The 19,092-nt window shown below is 35.8% G+C and overlaps 3 protein-coding genes and 1 long non-coding RNA gene across 6 annotated transcripts in view; 2 read left to right on the top strand and 2 right to left on the bottom strand.

The window, feature by feature from the left end:
* Nucleotides 1-6,065, top strand: part of LOC125870255 (uncharacterized) — an 18,049-nt gene extending 11,984 nt beyond the window's left edge. Inside the window, exons 12-18 of one of the 3 annotated variants that reach the window (XM_049550642.1) lie at nucleotides 775-875; nucleotides 1,013-1,091; nucleotides 3,171-3,311; nucleotides 4,081-4,209; nucleotides 4,827-4,997; nucleotides 5,500-5,559; nucleotides 5,640-6,065. In XM_049550642.1, the coding sequence (XP_049406599.1) occupies nucleotides 775-875; nucleotides 1,013-1,091; nucleotides 3,171-3,311; nucleotides 4,081-4,209; nucleotides 4,827-4,997; nucleotides 5,500-5,559; nucleotides 5,640-5,744 (786 nt within the window). In that variant the 3' untranslated portion in view covers nucleotides 5,745-6,065. Of the gene's footprint in view, nucleotides 1-774; nucleotides 876-1,012; nucleotides 1,092-3,170; nucleotides 3,313-4,080; nucleotides 4,210-4,826; nucleotides 4,998-5,499; nucleotides 5,560-5,639 lie in introns of those variants that run through there. The other 2 variants (XM_049550643.1, XR_007446878.1) reach the window with 2 other exon arrangements.
* On the bottom strand, nucleotides 5,796-6,391 carry LOC125870060 (protein trichome birefringence-like 8). Its single transcript, XM_049550426.1, has 2 exons — nucleotides 6,222-6,391; nucleotides 5,796-6,129 (listed from the first exon to the last, which is right to left on the bottom strand). Exons 1-2 carry the CDS (start codon nucleotides 6,389-6,391, stop codon nucleotides 5,796-5,798), a joined length of 504 nt encoding a protein of 167 aa, XP_049406383.1.
* Nucleotides 6,101-8,965, bottom strand: LOC125870256 (protein trichome birefringence-like 8). The gene is made up of 2 exons (XM_049550645.1): nucleotides 8,587-8,965; nucleotides 6,101-6,867 (listed from the first exon to the last, which is right to left on the bottom strand). The coding sequence occupies exons 1-2, from the start codon at nucleotides 8,958-8,960 to the stop codon at nucleotides 6,456-6,458; spliced, it is 786 nt and encodes a 261-aa protein (XP_049406602.1). The 5' UTR covers nucleotides 8,961-8,965; the 3' UTR covers nucleotides 6,101-6,455.
* A 1,658-nt stretch (nucleotides 8,966-10,623) lies between these two features.
* LOC125871881 (uncharacterized) lies at nucleotides 10,624-18,882 on the top strand. The gene is made up of 5 exons (XR_007447052.1): nucleotides 10,624-10,995; nucleotides 11,122-11,320; nucleotides 12,784-12,874; nucleotides 18,444-18,666; nucleotides 18,748-18,882. It is a non-coding gene; the product is annotated as an uncharacterized LOC125871881 (long non-coding RNA).
* Nucleotides 18,883-19,092: the final 210 nt, after the last annotated feature.

Below are 19,092 nucleotides of genomic sequence, written 5' to 3'. Positions count from 1 at the left end.
GGGGGGGGGGGGGTACAACTGGTTATTTGTTGTTGCTGGGAAAGAAAGAGATGGGGACTTCAACATAAAATAAAATTCTTCTGTTGATTTATGTGGGTTTCTTTGGCAGAATACATAGACAACTCTGTAAACTTGCCAAAACTTATTAAGATACAAAGGCATAAATGGAGTGATGATAGGCTGCTAACTTAAAAAGGTCACATCATTACTTACAAATTAGCTTTGATCCCCCTTAGCTTGGCATGGCAAGTTTCCTTGGTGAAACTTGACATTATATCAGTAACACCAGAAAATAAGAGGGCGTACAAATGAGTAGGTGCCTACAAAAGGGGATCATTTTGTCACCAGATTGTCTTTCTGACTTAACACGTTATGTTAATATATGAAGTTAGATCTTTGGAAAGCTTTTTTTAGTTTCTGTACTTCCAACAAATAAGCCAAAGCTTAGTGTAGCAATGCTGCTGCTATTTCAAGTACTCATTGAATTTAAGAAGTTCCAAGCTTGTTATCTTGACTAATAAAGAAAATCGTCACTGCATAATGGGGAAAAGAAAACCAAATTTATCCCTTGCAGAGCACAAAATGGTGAGTTCTTTCCATGGAAAATGCATATAATCATCTTCAGGTTGCTCGTCTTGCATGCATAAGGCAATTAAGCCAACTTTTGCATCTTTTAGAGTCTTTAGGACAAATTATGTGCTGTAGTGAACAAAACTCTGCACTCTTAATTAAAAAAATCCGAAATACTCTGAAGTGGATGCATGTATGAACTAGGAGGAAGATGCTACTATGTCTACATCATCAAGTAGTGACGAGCAACAGTTCTCTAAACGCAAGGACAACAAGGATGGTCAAAATAGGAGTGGGAACAACAGGTATTCCCACCTCTTTTTCTTATTTTGGGCTGTGAAGATAAAGGCCAAGCATGCCCCTTAGTACCAATATTATGCGTTGTTATTATGCTAATTCCCCCCGACACACATAATTTTATTATTGTGGATTCTTGTGCTAGGATACAGGGATTATGGAGCTTTGTAGGACGTCAACCTAGCAAATCAGTAGACCAGGCATCATCGACACCTAATGATATTGTATACCTTTGAACTGTCTCTTTGCCTACCTTTTACCATTGTATATTTTAGACTTCTTTTTTAAGTTTGGCATCTATGTTTGCAAATCCTTGTTTTTAGTAATATTTCTGATCTCAAATTCGTTAGGTTCTTTGATTGGGATGTCGTTGATTAATTTAAGATCAAAGCCTTTTGGGTCTCAAACTATTGGGAGTTTGATAATACTTTACTACGTAATAGGCTTAACAGGAGCTAACGTTGCTCCATTTCTCTCCTCTTAGTTTTTCCTTCTAGGTTGCAAATGATCTCCTCTATGCATCCTATTGTACGTTCAGAAGCTGTTGAATAGTTTGTATGATTTAGGTTTCCCAGTGTTTTTGGTAAATCAAAAACTGTTGAATAGTTTATGGTATGGATTTCCAGGAATTTCCAGGGTTTTATCCTTTAAAAGACTATTGTAGAGCTTCTGACCAACATGTACCATCTAATTTGCAGTTATATGACATTGATATGTCACTTGAATCCAACTATAACTGTTTTTCCCCTATGGATAGATGAATTCAGTGCCATAGATTTTGAACACTGAACATGCTTCTCAATTATGTATGTGTTAGAGTGATGTTTTATGGCTCTCAATACTAATAAGTAGTGAAATGATGAATATCATTCTTTGATCTGCAAAAGGGATTGGATAGATTTGTTTTAATGATTTATTCATCTTTTGTGAAAGTAAAAGGATGTACCTGCTTCCTTCTTTCTCTTCTCTAATTTCTCTTGCACTGCCCGTTCTCTGCAAAAAGTGTTTCTTCTATGCATAAGTTATTCCTGTGGTTGTATGTGTGTGAGAGAGAACATAGTCCTTTCCTTTGCTCTGTCTGTAGAAGAACCAAATTTTGTGCTTATTCTTAAATATACTGTTTTCATCATCTTCATTAGTTTTACATCTGGAATTCATGATTTGGAGAGCGGGAGCATTTTGTCCTTCTCTTAGCTCTTTTATACTAGAACCAAACTTGACGTTATTCTCAAGTAACACCATTCATTGATCTGCCTCTTTTACACTTTGATTTCATACTATGGAGTGGTACCTCCTTTCCCCTCCACATGCAACTTTGAGATGGGTCAAAAACTATTAATTACTTCATATTGCTCTAGCTTTCAGTCTGGATAAATAAATGGGCTTACTTTGAACTCGCAAATAATGCGAAGTCAAGGTATGACTCACATTATAAAAAAAAAAGTTAAGTTATGACTCAAGGGTGTGACTTAGTGGTCAATAAAGTGGACGAAATTTAAAAACCCAAGGGTTAAATATTAGCAGAGAGACAACTATGTTAGGTGATTTTTTCCTATCTGCGTAAGCTTTAGTGGACAAAGTTACCTGGTACGTTGGAGTTAGCAAGTACGGTGGAATGATCGAGGTGCAAGAAAGTTGTCTTGGACACCTCCTTTATTAAATACAAATAATGCAAAGTTCAGATACATGCTCAAATGCTTGTTATCAACCATTAGTGATAGATTAGCTCGTTAGTCATGGCTAGTTCTCCTTTTGGTGATGTAAACTACCCATCGTGTTTCAGTACTTCAAGAAGCTGGAAATGCTTGCTTTTGTTTTTTGTTTGGTGAATGAAATGGGTGGGTTAGAACTTCAGTCTGTGTAAAAGATATTCCATATTGCTCAAATAATTGACTAGGCAAATATTTTCGCAATTCAAGACTTTAGCTTAATTTGTCGTTAGATTTTTCATTAGAGAAACTGAAGCATGGATCACTGGAAACCTGTGTAATTTTATGGAAAGCAAGTAATAACAAGGTTCAGTGAAGAGTTGTCAAGCAAGGAGCATATATCACTTTTTCCGATGATTATGTTCACCTGAAATGTAAGCAGTGACATCTTGCATTGTGTAACCCTTTTACTGCGTACTGTCTCTTCTTGAGACTACTTGCCCATTAATGAAATTGCTTCTGTGTCACTGTTGCACATGCTTTCTCCTCCTTACGCTGGTCATTTGTTCAATTTCTTCTATAATTCAAATTTCTGTAAACTTGTTAGAGATGATTTTATCTTCCAAGTCACTGAGAATCATTCTTTAAGTGCAGGGTGATGATGAACCATCAGAGAGTACAGGCATTATGGATTCAAAGTCAAATGAAGTTCGAAGGTTTGAACTACTAAGGAGTGAGCTAATGGAACTGGAGAAGCGGGTTCAAAGAAGTGCTGATCAATATGAATATGAGGAGGTATTTTCTAACTGCTGTATAAGGCCTGTGTCGAGCATGTTGTAAGATGCACTGTCTTTTTATTTCGCTATCTTTTTGGCTCTTTCAAGTTCCATAATGTGAAGTTTGTTAATATTTATTGAGACTCTACTCTTCCAATTTCAGTATAAACTTTTTAGGCTGTACTGATTATAATGACAACTAACCGAATAATGATGATACATAAGTAGTCCCGTTAATTGACATATATCCGTCCACTCCATTCATCTTGTTGAACATGGATGAAAGCAGTAAAATATATTCATTAAAAACTGATTTTTTGTTCTATAATCTTTATTTCTGTCTATTTGTAACTACTGTTGTGATAATACTTGAACAGTGGTAAAATTATGATCATCTTATTTTATGCTTAATAATGTGATGGCCTATGTCACCAGGTATAGACCTTTTGTCAATATTGATTCCCATAAAATAAATGGACAAACTCTTATGTAAGAGGTTCAACTTCCAATTCTTTTCTAAGTCGAAGAAAACTTCCATGTTTAATGTGTATATGACGTAGGTAGAGATTGATACTCTTATTTTATGTTCTATGTGGAGTTCTAATCTTATAGTTCTGTAATCATATTTTGTTAGAATCCCATAATTATCAATGACCCAACTTCATTTGTTTTGAGTTCATTTTCTATATATTTCCATTTTTTCCAGAGAGTGATGTTTCTGAGATACATGATCTGTTTATTATATCCCTGAAAATTTATTAGCTTGTTGTTGGTGCACTCTACTCTAGGAGGAAAGTCAGAAGGCAGATCGCACTTCCAAACATTCTGCAGGAGCTGAAAGAACTCAATTGGTTCTTCAGAAGAAAAAAGAGAGTGTTATTGAGAAATCATTGGACAAACTGAAAGAAACTAGCACGGTATTATGCTCTTGATCTATTTTCTTCTGTTTTATGTATTGCATCATATGTCAACTGAATAGAGCCATAGTGTGGTTTTTTCCTTTGCTTTGTAACTTCATTTTCGTGGATTTACCTTTGAGAAAATAACATGGGTATGGGGATAGACATGTGGCCCATTTAATTAGCTTTGAACTCCACTAATTGTCTAAGAAAGAGAACTTCGATCAATATGTATGGAATTGCATTCGGTTTGGGTTCCTCCATGGGCTTATTACTATTAGATAATTGTTTACTTTTTAATCGACTATTCTTGTTCTTATAGCTAGTGCTCGTTTTCTTCTTTCTTTTTATAGTACTTTGTGTGTTTTGATTACCTGCCTCCATTTGGTCCGGACCTTCCTGTTCTGGGTCTTTATTGTTGTACGTGGAGGGAGCGGAGTTCTTATAAGCATTCAAAGTAGAGTTTATAATTTAGAGTTTAGAGATTACACTACACATGTATTCCTGATTCCATGTCTTACTATTCTGTTGGAAACCATGACTCAGCACCTTATCTGCAGGAGCAGTTAGTAGTAAGAATTCATAGTTGTCTATTAAGACTCTCAGATAGAGTAATAAGGATTTTCCATGTCCAGGATGTTTTGCAAGGAACTCAGCTTCTCGCTATCGATGTTGCTGCAGCTCTAGGGCTACTTCGGAGGTCCATAGTAGGGGATGAGTTGACAGAAAAAGAGAAGCAAGCATTGCGGAGAACTTTTACTGACTTGGCATCAGTCGTACCTATTGGATTTCTTATGCTTCTCCCTGTAAGTAGTTCTATACTTCTATTCCATTGTTCTTTATCAGGCAAAAAAGTTCAAGCTCCACAGAACTTGCTGATTAGACAGCGATAGTTCATATTCCAAAAAGATTGAAATTCTGCTTATTTTTATTTTCTGTTTCTTAAACAGTTTCATTGTCACGCATGTCCAAGATCTGTATTGAACTGAGGATACTAACTGTAATTGAAGACATGGACCTTTAACTGGCAATGAAACCCATTGATTATTCCCCGAGTGTCATGGTTTTTCAAGCTTGTAAAATATATTACTAAGTGCAATGAAGCTATTAGTAACAATAAGTGCATAGTTGTTGATGCCCAATCAACTAGTTTGAAGGTCTTCCGCTGAGTTGCAATTAGAAAAATAGCCCATTTGAACAAAGCTCAAGCTCTCTCTCTCCTTCCACACCTGCTACGTGATTGCAGCATCTCTTTTACTCGTGTAGCTTGATTCAGTGCACGCTGACATGGGATAGTTTTTCTTGCAGGTTACAGCAGTTGGGCATGCTGCTATGTTGGCTGCAATTCAAAGATATATGCCATCTCTGGTGTGTAGTTGATCATGAATTTCCTGTCAAATTTAGTGAGCCTATCTGCTGTGTTAACTGGTTGATTTCCTTTTTGGCAGATACCTTCTACGTATGGACCAGACAGATTAGACCTCCTAAGGCAGCTTGAGAAAGTCAAGGAAATGGAAACTGAGGTGAATCCAACTGAAAAGGCTGATGAATAGCCCAGGTTAAAGCATACGAAAACAGCTAATCATATAGTTCTACCGTCAAATTCATTTCAACTTGGTTCTATATCCATTCAACAGTAGATAGGCGTAAAGAAGTTCATTCCAAGAGTCTGGCACTCCCGGTAGGCACCAGTGGCTGCAGTCTTGTGGTGCACCAGCCGGGGTGCCAGGTTCACGATATTCTGAAGGGTGACCATCTTTCCTGAACTCACTTAGATATGTGATGTTTAGGAAGGTCATGTTTCTTCTTGTATTTTGCATTTTCTCAACTACCTCAGAAATGAATATATTGTTGGTTGGCTCATTCTCCAGCTTGGTATAGTCTGTTTCTGGTGCTGTATTTGTGTGGCAATGGCCACCTTCATTCCATGCTCCATCCCTGCAAATCAATTTAACCAAATTCAGTTCCACTAGCGTCAGTTAGTATACTGTATTTGTATTGCAACTGATTAGTTCCTACAAAGTACTTACCTGTAGTGTACTGGTGAAACGCTGCGGAAGAAGATGTGACTCTTTTCAGGCTTGGTATTTTGAATCACCCACGACGCCCAAGTATTCAAGGATCTTTGAAAAGCTTCCACAACATCCATCGTCATGTTCACCGTTGTTCCTTCCTGGAAATGGATGCCCCTGCAATACATTTGTGTAATGTTAGTGATTGGTGAAGTTCTTATGGTCAAAGAATCCAGATATATTTGATTATTGCTAAAGCACTTGGGATTCATACATGTTAATAGTTTTGTCTTCATTCCACCAATGTCCAGCATTGAATATAATTACATCTGCATCAACCCACTTTGTGAAATACCAGTGCAGCTTATCAAGTCTGATCACTCCTCTCACTTCTTTCGATGCATTCGCGGGAGGACGATCAACGACTACGAGGAAAGGTACTCTGTAATATTCAACAGTAAGATTGTACTCTTGAAATTTCATAGAGAGATAACCTCTGTGTTTGGTTATGGGGTTTCCAAATTCTTCATATATGGTGGATTGGTTAGATACACCTTGTGCTAACATACATATCATAGATTCCCATTGGTTTCTTCCAATTGAATCTCCAGCAAACACTATTCGACCATTTCGACTACGTTCGAGGAAATCCTTTGCATTGAACCTGCAATAATAAAATGTTACTCACAAAGAACCATAGTTTAAAACTCAAAATTTTCTAAACTCTAGTTCATGTCTATGCATAGGATAATATATTTTTCTTAAATCGACGTCTCGATATAAAGAGATCAAGATATGACCAGACTCTACTTGTCATTCAAATACTTCAAGTAGATTACAAAATATTCCTTGAGGCCCAAATCATATCACAAGACCCTCCTTGAGGTCTAAATCATCCTACCTTGGAAATATCGAAGAAAATTTAAAGAGAAAAATAAAGCGGCCCTTGATATGAATTTTAAGGAGGTTCAAATCATCCTATGTACCTTAGAAATATCAAAGAGAAGAGTTCAGCACCTCTGGAATCACGAAGAAAATGCAAAGAGAAGAATCAAGAGAGAAATAAAAAGAAAATTCAGTAAAAAGAATCATAATTGTATCTACATTGTTTATTACTTCTTCTTTCTTCATATTTTGTTTGTAGTTACAGGTTAGAATTTAATTTCCATACATTAAAATTTATTGCAAACGTGATTCTCTGAATTAACCATATTCAAGTCAGACAAACGATTTGCCCAATATCATTGCCAAAGTTGCCTCTAGCAACCCAATTACTAATGTTCACAAACATTAGTAAACTGTGAATATTAAGATCCATTTGGCAATGATCTTAATACGCACTCAGTGTGAAAAGGCATAACAAATTAGGGTGAATGTAATCATAAAGCTACAACTTTTACACACCTCATGATTTCTAACAACATGAAAGCACTATATATCCATAAAAAAAAAGAAGCCACATACACTTGCTTTGTGAATTAGCCATTTTGTTGCATTGACATAACTTCTAAGGAAACTAAAAGTCCTTCTCAATTTGTTACCTTTTCAAATTCCACATCACTTTAAGTATATGTGAAAGAAAAATAAATAGTTTTATTTTGAGGGAAGGTGAGGAGTTCAAGAAATATATATTACAATACATGCATTGTCATTCTCATCATTATATTATTATTATATTCATCTCTTGTTAACGAAACTAAGAAATCTTCAAAGGTTAACATTGCACAACTTGAAACTCAATCGAGTGGTCAATGAAGTACATTGTACACCATGAGATTTTAAGTTCAATTCTGTTAGACAAAACACTAGGAGGTTTCTTTCCATGTATTTTTTAGTCTTGATGGGTGGCCGTAGTGAAGCTAGAAATTTCATTAAGAGTGTTCAAAATTATGACAAAAGGTGTTCAACTGGTCACCCTTTATTACATGTACGCCACTATCTTGTGAAACTAGTCAAGGTATGACAAAGGGTGTTCAACTGGTCAACTTTTACTACATGTACGCCACTATCTTGTGGAATAGTCAAGGTATGACAAAGGGTGTTCAACTGATCACCCTTTACTACATATACGCCACTATCTTGTGGAACTAGTCAAGGTATGACAAAGAGTGTTCAACTGGTCACCCTTTACTACATGTACGCCACTATCTTGTGAAACTAGTCAAGGTATGATAAAGAGTGTTCAGCTAGTCACCCTTCACTACATGTATGCCACTAACTTTGTGAAATTAGTTTACGGTTATAACAAAGAAAACCATACAAAAAAGAAAGACAAAAAAAATATGTATATTTTTTTAAATGATTATAATAAAGCATGGAACATATATGCAAATAGTAATTAACCTAAATATAAAATATTTTCAAACAAACTTAATATTATTACCTTGGAAGATGACAATGTTGAGGTTGCCATCGCCACTTCCGGTAATCCATATCCCGGCGACCACTTTTCCGGCACCGGAAACCGGGATCCAAGAAAGGACAATTCTCATTATATTGATCAACAACATATTTTTCATCCCAAATCCATTTTCCATAAGAGTAATCACAAGTAGAATTTTTGGAAAAAAAACTAATATTGCCAATTACGAGAGGGTCATGATAAAGTGGGCTTAGTAAATTGTAGAAAAGAATAGAAGAAAAGAATAAAAATAGAAAAAATAATACATGATACATATATTTCTTTACAAATTTGAACAAGAGATTATTATTCTTGTTGTTGTTTTCTTGTTGATGAGAAAGTGGTGGGAGATCCATGAGAAGAGGAGAATATATTAAAAAGGTATGTTTTGTTGCTATGTATATATAAAAGGAGGATGAGTGGTGATAGGGATATTATTACTCCGATTTCAATTTATATGATGTAATTTGATTTGAGTTTAAGTTTTGTGCCTAGTCAGTATATAAAACTTCTTTACACGGTCAAGTAAACTTTCAAATTAAGATTTAGAAAAAGATATTAAAAACAATTAGAGTCCTAGTTATACTCTAATTAATTTTTTTATGTGTATTGAGTAATATTATTTCCTTTTTTGGCGTAAATCAAATATGACTCCCTTAAGTATCATTTGGGGAGTTAATCAAAATTTTATGGTATGAAATAAGTTTGAGAGGTTTGTGTGTATTTCAATTATTTTCATTAAGGATAGAATTGAAATTTTAAAGTTAAATTGTTACTAATTATAAAAATGTGTCTTTTTTTTTTAATACGGATTAAAAAGAAAAGTAAGTGTATAAATTGGGACAAAGAGTAATTTGTTTGGAAATTAATTCAATAACTAATATATGACATAATTATTAAGGAAGATTTCTTATTAAGACACTAATATATGACATAATTATTAAGAATATTGTGTATTATACCCTTAATACGATAGAACAAATATCTTTTTGCCCCAAAATTTGGCTATCGTATATTATTATACTCATTATTATTTAATAAAGGCACAAAAAGTAGTTTAAACAGATGGAAAATAGTAAAAAGATAACCTTGATTTATAACTTCGTCTAATCATGCCCTGCTTACACGGACCTAATCAATCTTAATTAGGAGACTAATTAGTGTTAATTATACTATGAACATAATTAGAAGAGGAGAAAATTTCATAAATATAGTAAAGAGATTAAACTTAATTATGCTTCATAGCTACAATTTGCTTAATTACACTTCATATCCTTGTGTTATTTGACTATGCATATTTAATCTTTAATTATTTAAAGTGTGCGATTTTGATCCTTAAAATTAACAAAAGTTAACTATTTAACAGAATGATTATTTTTAAATATATAAAATAAATTAAATTGAAAGATTGGTGAATCTAAATACTTGAAGAATTATGTGTATAGAAAATTTTGAATTTAATAAAAATTAAATGTTAAAGTTTTTTAAGACGGAAAGTTCTTAGGACAACGTTGATAGTCTTAAAGAGCCTATCCACCTACTAAATTCTTTCAAACGTTATTGTATTTGACGTTGATTAGTAACCATTAAAAAAGAGAGAAAGAACGAGTTGCTAATGAATAAAAAACAGAGCAAACAGAGAAGCAAATGAGACCAATTTATATATTTAAAATAATCATTTTAATGGTATATTTTTATAAAATATAATTTTAATTTTTATATACATAATCAAGCATTTAGAATCACCAACCCTTTATTTTATTTACTTTTAAATAATCATTTTGAAAACTTGGTCTCAACCGATATTTATGTTATTAACTTAGTTGTTGCATGTAGACATTTAAACTGTCCACATGCATACATTTGACGAAGCCAAATAGGGCAAATGGGTTCATATGAACTTTGATTAGTGGAAAATTGCACTCTTTATATATAATTAAAAATTTAAAATCATTTTTTTGGTGTAGATATGGTAGATATATCCTTTGACTTCTTTGAATGTTTATTTCTTCTCTTAGTAAAAATCTTAATTCCACCACTAGTATTACGAATAATGTTAGCGTGGCAGAGCCATGGGTTGATTACGAATTCGGCCCGAATGTTTAGTATTGGGAACAAGTTATAGCGTGATTAGAATTCCATTAAATTCAAATTCTGCTCCCGCCTGGTCTGTTGTTCACTTTCAGTTTTCAAAGAAAAAATTGGAGTTGCAGATTGCATAAGGTGTTTGATAAATTGCCCGAGAGAGAAACTCAAACCACAGCTAAGCTTGATTTTGACAACTTTTTTATATGTATGTACGTGCAATTTCAGGCATGGAAGATCTGAAGTGCGGGCGTTTCTGCTTTTTCGGTCATTCAGTTTCATCTATCGATCGAGAAAACTGTGGTAGTAAGCTTCCTCAATTGTATTTCTAGGTTAATAGTAATGTTGTTCATTAATTGTGAATCCTCATATTTTGTTTGCGTTAGCAACCTAATACTATATAGTAACAGTTGATTATGATTTTTTCGTCAGGCTTCTCATACTGCTGTTTTAAGTGGGAATTCAGTAGAGGCGAAGCTATGATTTCAACTTGATGGATTCTGAATTTAATATTTGTATATATTTGAGGCTGAATCCGCATGTGGACTATTAGCTCTGCTTCTGGTGGGAAGGACCTTTTCTATGTGGTGTTGATATGGTCACTGATTAGCTTTTGCATTGCTAAAACAAGGTATGGAATGCTTAGCTTTTGTATTGCTAGTCGATCGACTGATATATTAGACATACTGCAACTGATACTGCATCTGTTGTAGTTATTTTCATTAGTTGGAACTTGGAAGAACTTCCCATTCTTTAGTTGTATATATTGTTTCATGAACATATTGTTATATGAAATGCATCAACTGACCTACTCGAGAAGATTATTAGATATTACGAATGGAGCGTCTTAACTGTTAAGATACTATTATTTGGATGAAAATGCTAATTAGCTCATAACTATGTTTTTAGAGGAATTGAGATGATGATAGCATATAAAGAATCTGTTTCCAAATGAAAGGTGTAAGTGTTTCCATAATAGAATTCTAGATTGAATGTTATGACTTCATGAGCTTTTTGTTAAAGAATTGGATTTCTATTAGTTCAAAATGAGTTGGATTGCCAAAGATTAGCTCGTTAGTCATGCTATGTTTGAACTCTTCTTATCTTCTCTTATTTTGATAAAATTCATATGACTGCCTTTGACTGAATCCTTCGTGTTGTATTGTTTGTGGGATGTAAAGCAAAAGAACATGTTCATACCATCAGATGTTGAAAGGGTGTTATGAACTTGCCTGGGTAATTTATAACTTTGGATGTCATTTGGATCTCAATATTCTTTATTTGTAAACCAGATCCGAATATTAAAAAGTCTGCTTCTCAGTTACATACTTCACTACTGCTGAGGCCTAATGTATAGAATAACTGTATTAAATGTACTACCAAGGACTCTTGAGGAATTATTGATTCAAAACATTCTATCGCTACACCCATTTTCAAGTATCTCAAATAGCACACTAGCCGTAAGATGAAGAGGTGTCTAATACGGCCACTCATCCGCTGAGCTGGGTGAAAGAATCAAGTGAAGAGTCTTTACTCTAAAGAAAAAGCCTTTTCCTATTCTAGAAATCCTGCAAACTATTAATTGAAGTGCTTACCAGTCACCGCTACAATTGGCAGAAAGTAATTGGCACTGCATCTATATCAATGAATATTTAGCTTTTCTTTAGTCCTCTTTTTTAGCACTGGCTTACTCACAGGAAGCTGGCTTAGCAGAAAGGTGGACTTTGTGTGTAACCTTAACAGAGAAAAAGAAAATGAACTTTGTCATATGCTTTAATACAAGATTGTGTGCTTAAATACTTGTGCATTATGTACACTTCACATGTACAAGTGTCTTGGTTTAGATACTCCTTATTATCGTATATAAATCTACTTGCACCTTCTGTTTTATACTGTATAGTGTATACTCTATAACCAGGAAGGACTTTTGTTGGATTTGCATTTGATAATGTGTTATCATCTTTCTTTTCAAGAAAAAAAAAGAAGAAAAAAGTATGTCTTACATTGATCAGAAGAACCTGAGTGTTATGACCTGTACTTGAATACAAATGGTGAGATTTCCTTCTGCTTTTACCTGCCTCTATTTTCCACCAGATGATTTTCGAATGTGCAGCTCCACCAAGCAAATTGGACAGGAAATGGATGAAGAGTTGCAAGAAGTGAAGAAATCACTCATTTTTCCAAGGTTGGTTATTTGATTGATTTAGGACAAATTATTTGACTTTAACACAATTTTAGTTGTGAAGGCTACAAATATTCCCAATTTTTGGGGAAACAAAATTATAGAGGAATGTTGTATTGAAGAATCCGATTTCAGTTTAAATTATCTATGTGAATGACATTAAGGTATATACTTTGAGCTTGAATGGTTATGGTATCATGTCAATGACATAAAATTTAAAACTTCATTTCTGAAAGAAAAATGGCAAAAGAAACTTTTTCAATACAATAGTAAGTAACAACAACAGCGTACCCAGTGTGGTCCGACAAGTGGGATTTGGGGAGGTTAAAGTGTACACGTACCTTACCTCTACCTTGTCAGTTAGAGAGGAGGTTGTTTTTGAAAGACCCTCAACTCAAAGAAAGTAAAGACACAACATATAGAGACATAAGCAACAACTGGAAGTACGAAAATACGGGCATACGAGACAACAAGTAGTAATAGAAAAATAATAAAATATCAAAAATAATTCTAATACCACTAGCTAGAGAAACCAGGTGCAAAACTATCTACTACTAGCCTTCTACCCCAGTCCTCGACCTCCATGCCTTCCTATCAGGGGTCATGTCCTAGGTAAGCTTAAGGCTCGTCATATCCTTTCGGATTACCTCTCCCCAATACTTCTTTGGCCTACCCCTACCTCTCCTTAGTCCCTCTATCGTCAACCTCTCACACCTCCTCGCTGGGGCGTCCATGCATCTCCTCTTGACATGCCCAAACCATCTCATTCTAGACTTCTGCATCTTGTCCATGGCCACTTCCACCTTGGCATGAATATCTTCATTTCTGATTATATCTCTCCTAGTAAGCCCACACATCCATTTTAACATCCTCATTTTTGCAAATTTTATCTTTTGAACATGAGAGTTCTTGACTAGCTAACACTCTGCCCCATACGACAAAGTTTGTCTAATTATTGCTCTATAGAACTTACCATTAAATCTTAGTGACACCTTTTTATCACATAAGACACCAGGGGCTAGACTCTATTTTAACAACCCCACATCAGTGCGATGTGTAACATCCTTGTCAATCTGTCAGTTTCCTCGAATAATAGCTCCCCAGGTACTCGAAACTCCCTTTCTTGGAGATGACTTGAGAATCCAACCTTACTTCCTTCTCTGCTACACGAGGCACATAACTGAACTTGCACTTCACGTACTTTGTCTTAGTCTTGCTCAATTTGAAACCTTTCGACTCTAGGATCTATCTCCACACCTCAGGTTTGTCGTTAACTTCGCTATGCATCTCCTTAATCAGTACAATGTCACCGACAAATAACATGCATCAAGGACCTTTCTTGAATGTGCGCGTCGGAAAATCCATAGCCAAAGCTAATAAAAACAGGCTAAGAGTCGACCCCTGATGCAACCCCATTACCGTTGGAAAGTGACCCGTGTCTCCTCTCCCTCTCCTCACCCGGGTCTTAGCTCCATTAACGTGTCCTTAATAGTCCTAATGTACATGATTGGAACACTTTTGGTCTCCAAACATCTCCATAGAACTTCTCTCGGAACTTTGTCGTATGATTTTTCAAGGTCACTAAACACCATATGCAAGTCTCTATTTCTTTCCGTATACTGCTCCACCAATCTTCTTCTGTAATCGCCCCGTCATGAAACCGAACTGGTTCTCGTTAATTGAAAACCCTCCTCCTTACCCTCATCTCCACGGCTCCACCAGCCTCTCCCAATCTTTCATAGCATGGCAATATCATAGTGTCACTCATAATTTGTAGACGATTGCACAAGTCTGACCAACAATCCAAATTTTCCAATCCCTCTTAAATATGTCCTAAGAAATGAGTTGGAAACTCATAATGCTGATTTTAAAAATAGTCGTAAATAAATGTCACAATTAATTACCAACTGTAATAGCAAAAAGGTAGCCCACGCATGAAGCATCCCAGCCCAGGATCATGCATCATCTAGGAAGCACCCAATTGTAATATAAATGTCGGAAGATTTCCTACTTTGAAATTACTGACACTTGCTTGTCAAATAGATGTTAGCAAGTACTTATTTCGTAAATATAATTTCTTGTAGTGCAAACTTTCTTTTCTTGTGGAAAATTATGTAGGTGGCTAATGTCAAACGTTTTGTTTGCATCAAACAGAACTGCTTTTTACGTTAATATTAAGACCCTTACCTGCCCCTAACTATTGCATGTCTTGTTGCTGTCTCTTTGTTTGGCAAATATTTATGCCAAATGTACTAGGAGTATGTTAACTGCAATTAGTAATTTTGTGAAGCAAAATTTGTGTATGAAGCATATATAGGGAAAGAACTAATTATATAATTCTGTTGTGTCATGGACTTCATACCATGTTGACATTTGTAGTAACTGGAAATATGAATGGTGGGATATGCTAGTTTGGTTCCAAATCTCTATAATCTACTAGCTAGCGAGTATGCCTTGAACAGCCTTAGTAACCTGGGTAGAAATACTGATCGATCATTTATGTGATTTGCTACTCTGTGAAAGAGACAATGAAGACAGAGTCCTTTAGGTTTACCTGCAAATAGAATATTAGGTCTAGTTCAGACATTAAAAAACTGTTGAGACTAGAATTGCTTTCATGAATTTGATGGCTTAGTTAGGAGTTATAGATGCACACACTATTGTTAGAGCAATGATAGTGAAAAAGGCAAAAGTCTCTCGTTTAAGATTCAAAATACTAGAAGGATTCTGCATCACAAACAACAACAACAACATACCCAGTGAAATTCCACAAAGTGGGGTCTGGGGAGGGCATACCTTTCCCCTACCTCATGGAGGTAGAAAGACTATTTTCGAGAGACCCTCAACTCAAGTGAAACAAATCAAAGTAGTAATGAAAAGGAAAAAACGATAGTGAAGAAAACATGCCGCTAATAGAAAAGCAGTGTACAGCATACATGCAAGGAATAGTAACATCAGTAAAATAGTGCGATCACTTAAATATCATAACAGACGATAACAAATAACAAAAGAAAGAAACTGTATGAACTGTATTAGTGTCCCCCAGCGTGGCCTTAAGTGTCCCTAATCCACCCTCTCAAAGCTTGCTAAACATTCTTCATTGAACCTCATGACTTTATTAGTGTCCCCCAGTGTGGCCTTAATCCACCCTATCGAAACTTGCTTAACATTCTTCAATTTGTGATGAAAGATGATGAAAAAATCCCTTGTACATATGCCCTCCAATGCTGCCTCACTAAGTCAGGGAAAGTCTCGTGCTTAGCCCAAAAATTCAAGAATTTAAAGGAACTTCTAAGTGGAGTTTCATCCAAGCTACAAGATATTAGCTAAAGAGCATGATGTGGCTCCTTCTTGATCAAGTGTGTGACCTCCAAAATAGGTCCTTTAAATTCTTGAAAATGCATTCATCATTAAATCTTTTGAGTTTTGCACCTATTCTTTGTCTTCCCCGCTCCATGTCCAACAACTTCAGCTCCTTTACGATTAGAATCCTTAGCCTCTGCCTGCAATTGAATCCCAGTAGGATTAGGATTAACCTTCCCCTTTCCAATTGAGGCATCAATTACCTCCACCAATGCTATCAGTTTGCATCACTATCTTGGCTTTCCGCTTCATCAACAAGTGCTGCAAATTATTTCCCAGTTTGTGTAGGAACCATAGTTCCTTTATTAGGATGGGATTCGAACCCCCCACACATCCATGATTGGACATCTGGAGCATGGACAATATAAGGCTGGGTCCCATCATCGGAAACAACGAATTGGGATTGCCCCAAAAGCTACCTCCTAAGGGGAGAACTGCCCAAGACCATATAACGAGACCAAGGTGCTTATTATCCCACTGATGTGGGACTCCAACAAGCCTTATTGTCATCCTTCGATGAATTTTGTTCTTGAGATCTATGGGCATTAAATTTCTTACTTCTAGCTTCTTGCCATCTCCATTTATCACTCACGTTCCTTAAAACTTATCCACTCTTTAACACTTGGGAGGAGCCTTCCCTTTGTCATTTGGTTCCACACTTTTCCCATTGTTCTCAACATCACCGTTGCCTTCATTATTTCCTTGCGTCTCCTCAATTAATTCAGGATGTAAGACTCGACAACCATATTATGCCCTTGTAATTTGCGTTCTTTACAATGTTTAGGCATATAATTATGCTTACCGTTATCTATTTCGTTCTTACCTCTCTAGTAACACCTCACCACACCAATTTGAATTTGCACACTTTGGGAATTCACCAAGTAAATTCACTTCAACTTTTACCCTCACATAAATTGGCCTTGCTTTGTTCTTTGTTGCCATTTCAACATGTAATGACTTCCCAACTGATGGAGCAAGTTAGCTAGGATTCCTTTACAAAAAAATTTAGGAGGCAAAATAGTAGAAGGAACTCCATGCAATAGCAATGGAAGTTTCTTCTTCCGAATCAAACCAAGGATGACACAATTGACAGAAACCATCCTTGGCTTTGAGATAGTAAGCACGCTTAGACAACAAGTGGACATAATTTTAAAGCAATGTCAATCGAATAAGAACATGTCCATTGCAGTTTGCACAAAAATCTTACAATTCACCTCACATTGCGTAGGAATGATCTTGCACAATTCCTGTATTTCCATCCATCCATTAGAGAATTTACCAACAATAGCATATAATAAATTCTCTGGACTATACCTTATCCAAAAACAATTACTATCACACGATCAACTTTATCCACAGATCAACGAGCCGTGAGTTCGCCGTGATGGTATACAATAGGTTTGAGGGGTATAGGTTGCATGGTGGGGTTTTTCCTGGGTGTTTTTAGGAGGGTAGCATAAGAGGGGTTCACGGGAGGTTAGGGGGCTGAGTAACCTTATGTGGAGGCTTCCGCTGGCCATATTGTCTATGAAAAGCTCACAGAGAAAGTCACCTCCAAATCATCCTGTTCGAGAGCTCTCAAGCACAGTGTGGGTGTAGAGTTTTTTTTTCAATTAATCCTAACACAGGCTTTCACTCCCGTTCAACCTGACTCAGTTTGAAAAATAGAAGAACACAATTACAATGAGTTCATTCTCCTATTTTATCTACTAAGACTGTTAGAAGTGACTTGTATAGAGGACTACAGCTGCTATATACTCTTTTAGTTCATCTGTAACAACTTTAAGTAGGGAGTGAGGCAGGACTTAAAGTTTAAAGCTGGGTTAACCTAGAGGACAGGCAACTGAATTTACATGAATTTTTTGTTGCTTCTCATTCTATGATTCATTTGTCTTCAGGTATGAACAATCGGGTAGCTTTTTGGTCAGTGAGTGCCTTGAGTCTTAAATATTAAAGTTATAGTGTGCTATTAAAAAACCTGCAAGAATTAAATGTATCCTGGATATAATACAACCCCGTGAGAGTTTACTAGAGACGCTTGTAACCATATTCTGAATAACTATTTCTTCCAATCTGACTTATAGCACATACTTGCTAATACAATATTATTATAAATTAGTTGGACTTCTTTTGTAGTCTCTTCAATGAGTAGTTAACTCGGATCAAATCTTTTCTAGTTTGAGTTCTGAACCTCTGACATCTCTTCTAGCCTAGATATGGATGCAAGAGGTAGAATGGAGACGGTAGACACTACGACCAGCATTACAGCGTGTTTACATGACAAGAGCATCAACATATAAAGATGCACTTAAAGGTTTCATGGTGGGATATCAAGAAGGTATTCAACAGTCATGGAGAAAAAACGAGGATGCTAAATTGCACAAGGACACTTCTGCAGCCAAAGAACAATCTTGGCCTCCGAAGTAAAAGTTGTGAGTTCTCTTAAATACTCTATACGAACTTGACCTTTGGACTTCTGCATAATTACTGATGCTGTTGTGGTTTGCTTTCAGTATGTATTGGGGAAATGGGGGAAGGAGATTACATCGCAAATGGTCATGTTCAACTCATTGAGGCTCTTGTTTGTAAAAGTGATTTGGCTTGACATCAATTGAACCTCAACGTGTAAGGTCAGGATCAAATACATAAGCCTAGCCCTCACCAAATGCATGTGGGAAGGGAGTTGTCATTTGAGCTTTTTAGTTGCTTTTTGGAGTAATTGGTTGCTTGAAGTTAAATCTGTAGTTTGATTTCAAGTTTGGATGGAGGAGGCAGGACTAGACCGAAACAGGTCAGGTGAGCCAGGATTGGATGTAAGATAGTTGAAAATGACTTCCACCCAAATATTGCCTTCTATT

Source organism: Solanum stenotomum, chromosome 7 (assembly GCF_019186545.1).
Source record: "Solanum stenotomum isolate F172 chromosome 7, ASM1918654v1, whole genome shotgun sequence".
NCBI classification, from domain to species: domain Eukaryota; kingdom Viridiplantae; phylum Streptophyta; class Magnoliopsida; order Solanales; family Solanaceae; genus Solanum; species Solanum stenotomum.
Note: the sequence above shows the minus strand (reverse complement) of the source record. Positions and strands in the feature narration are given on the sequence as shown.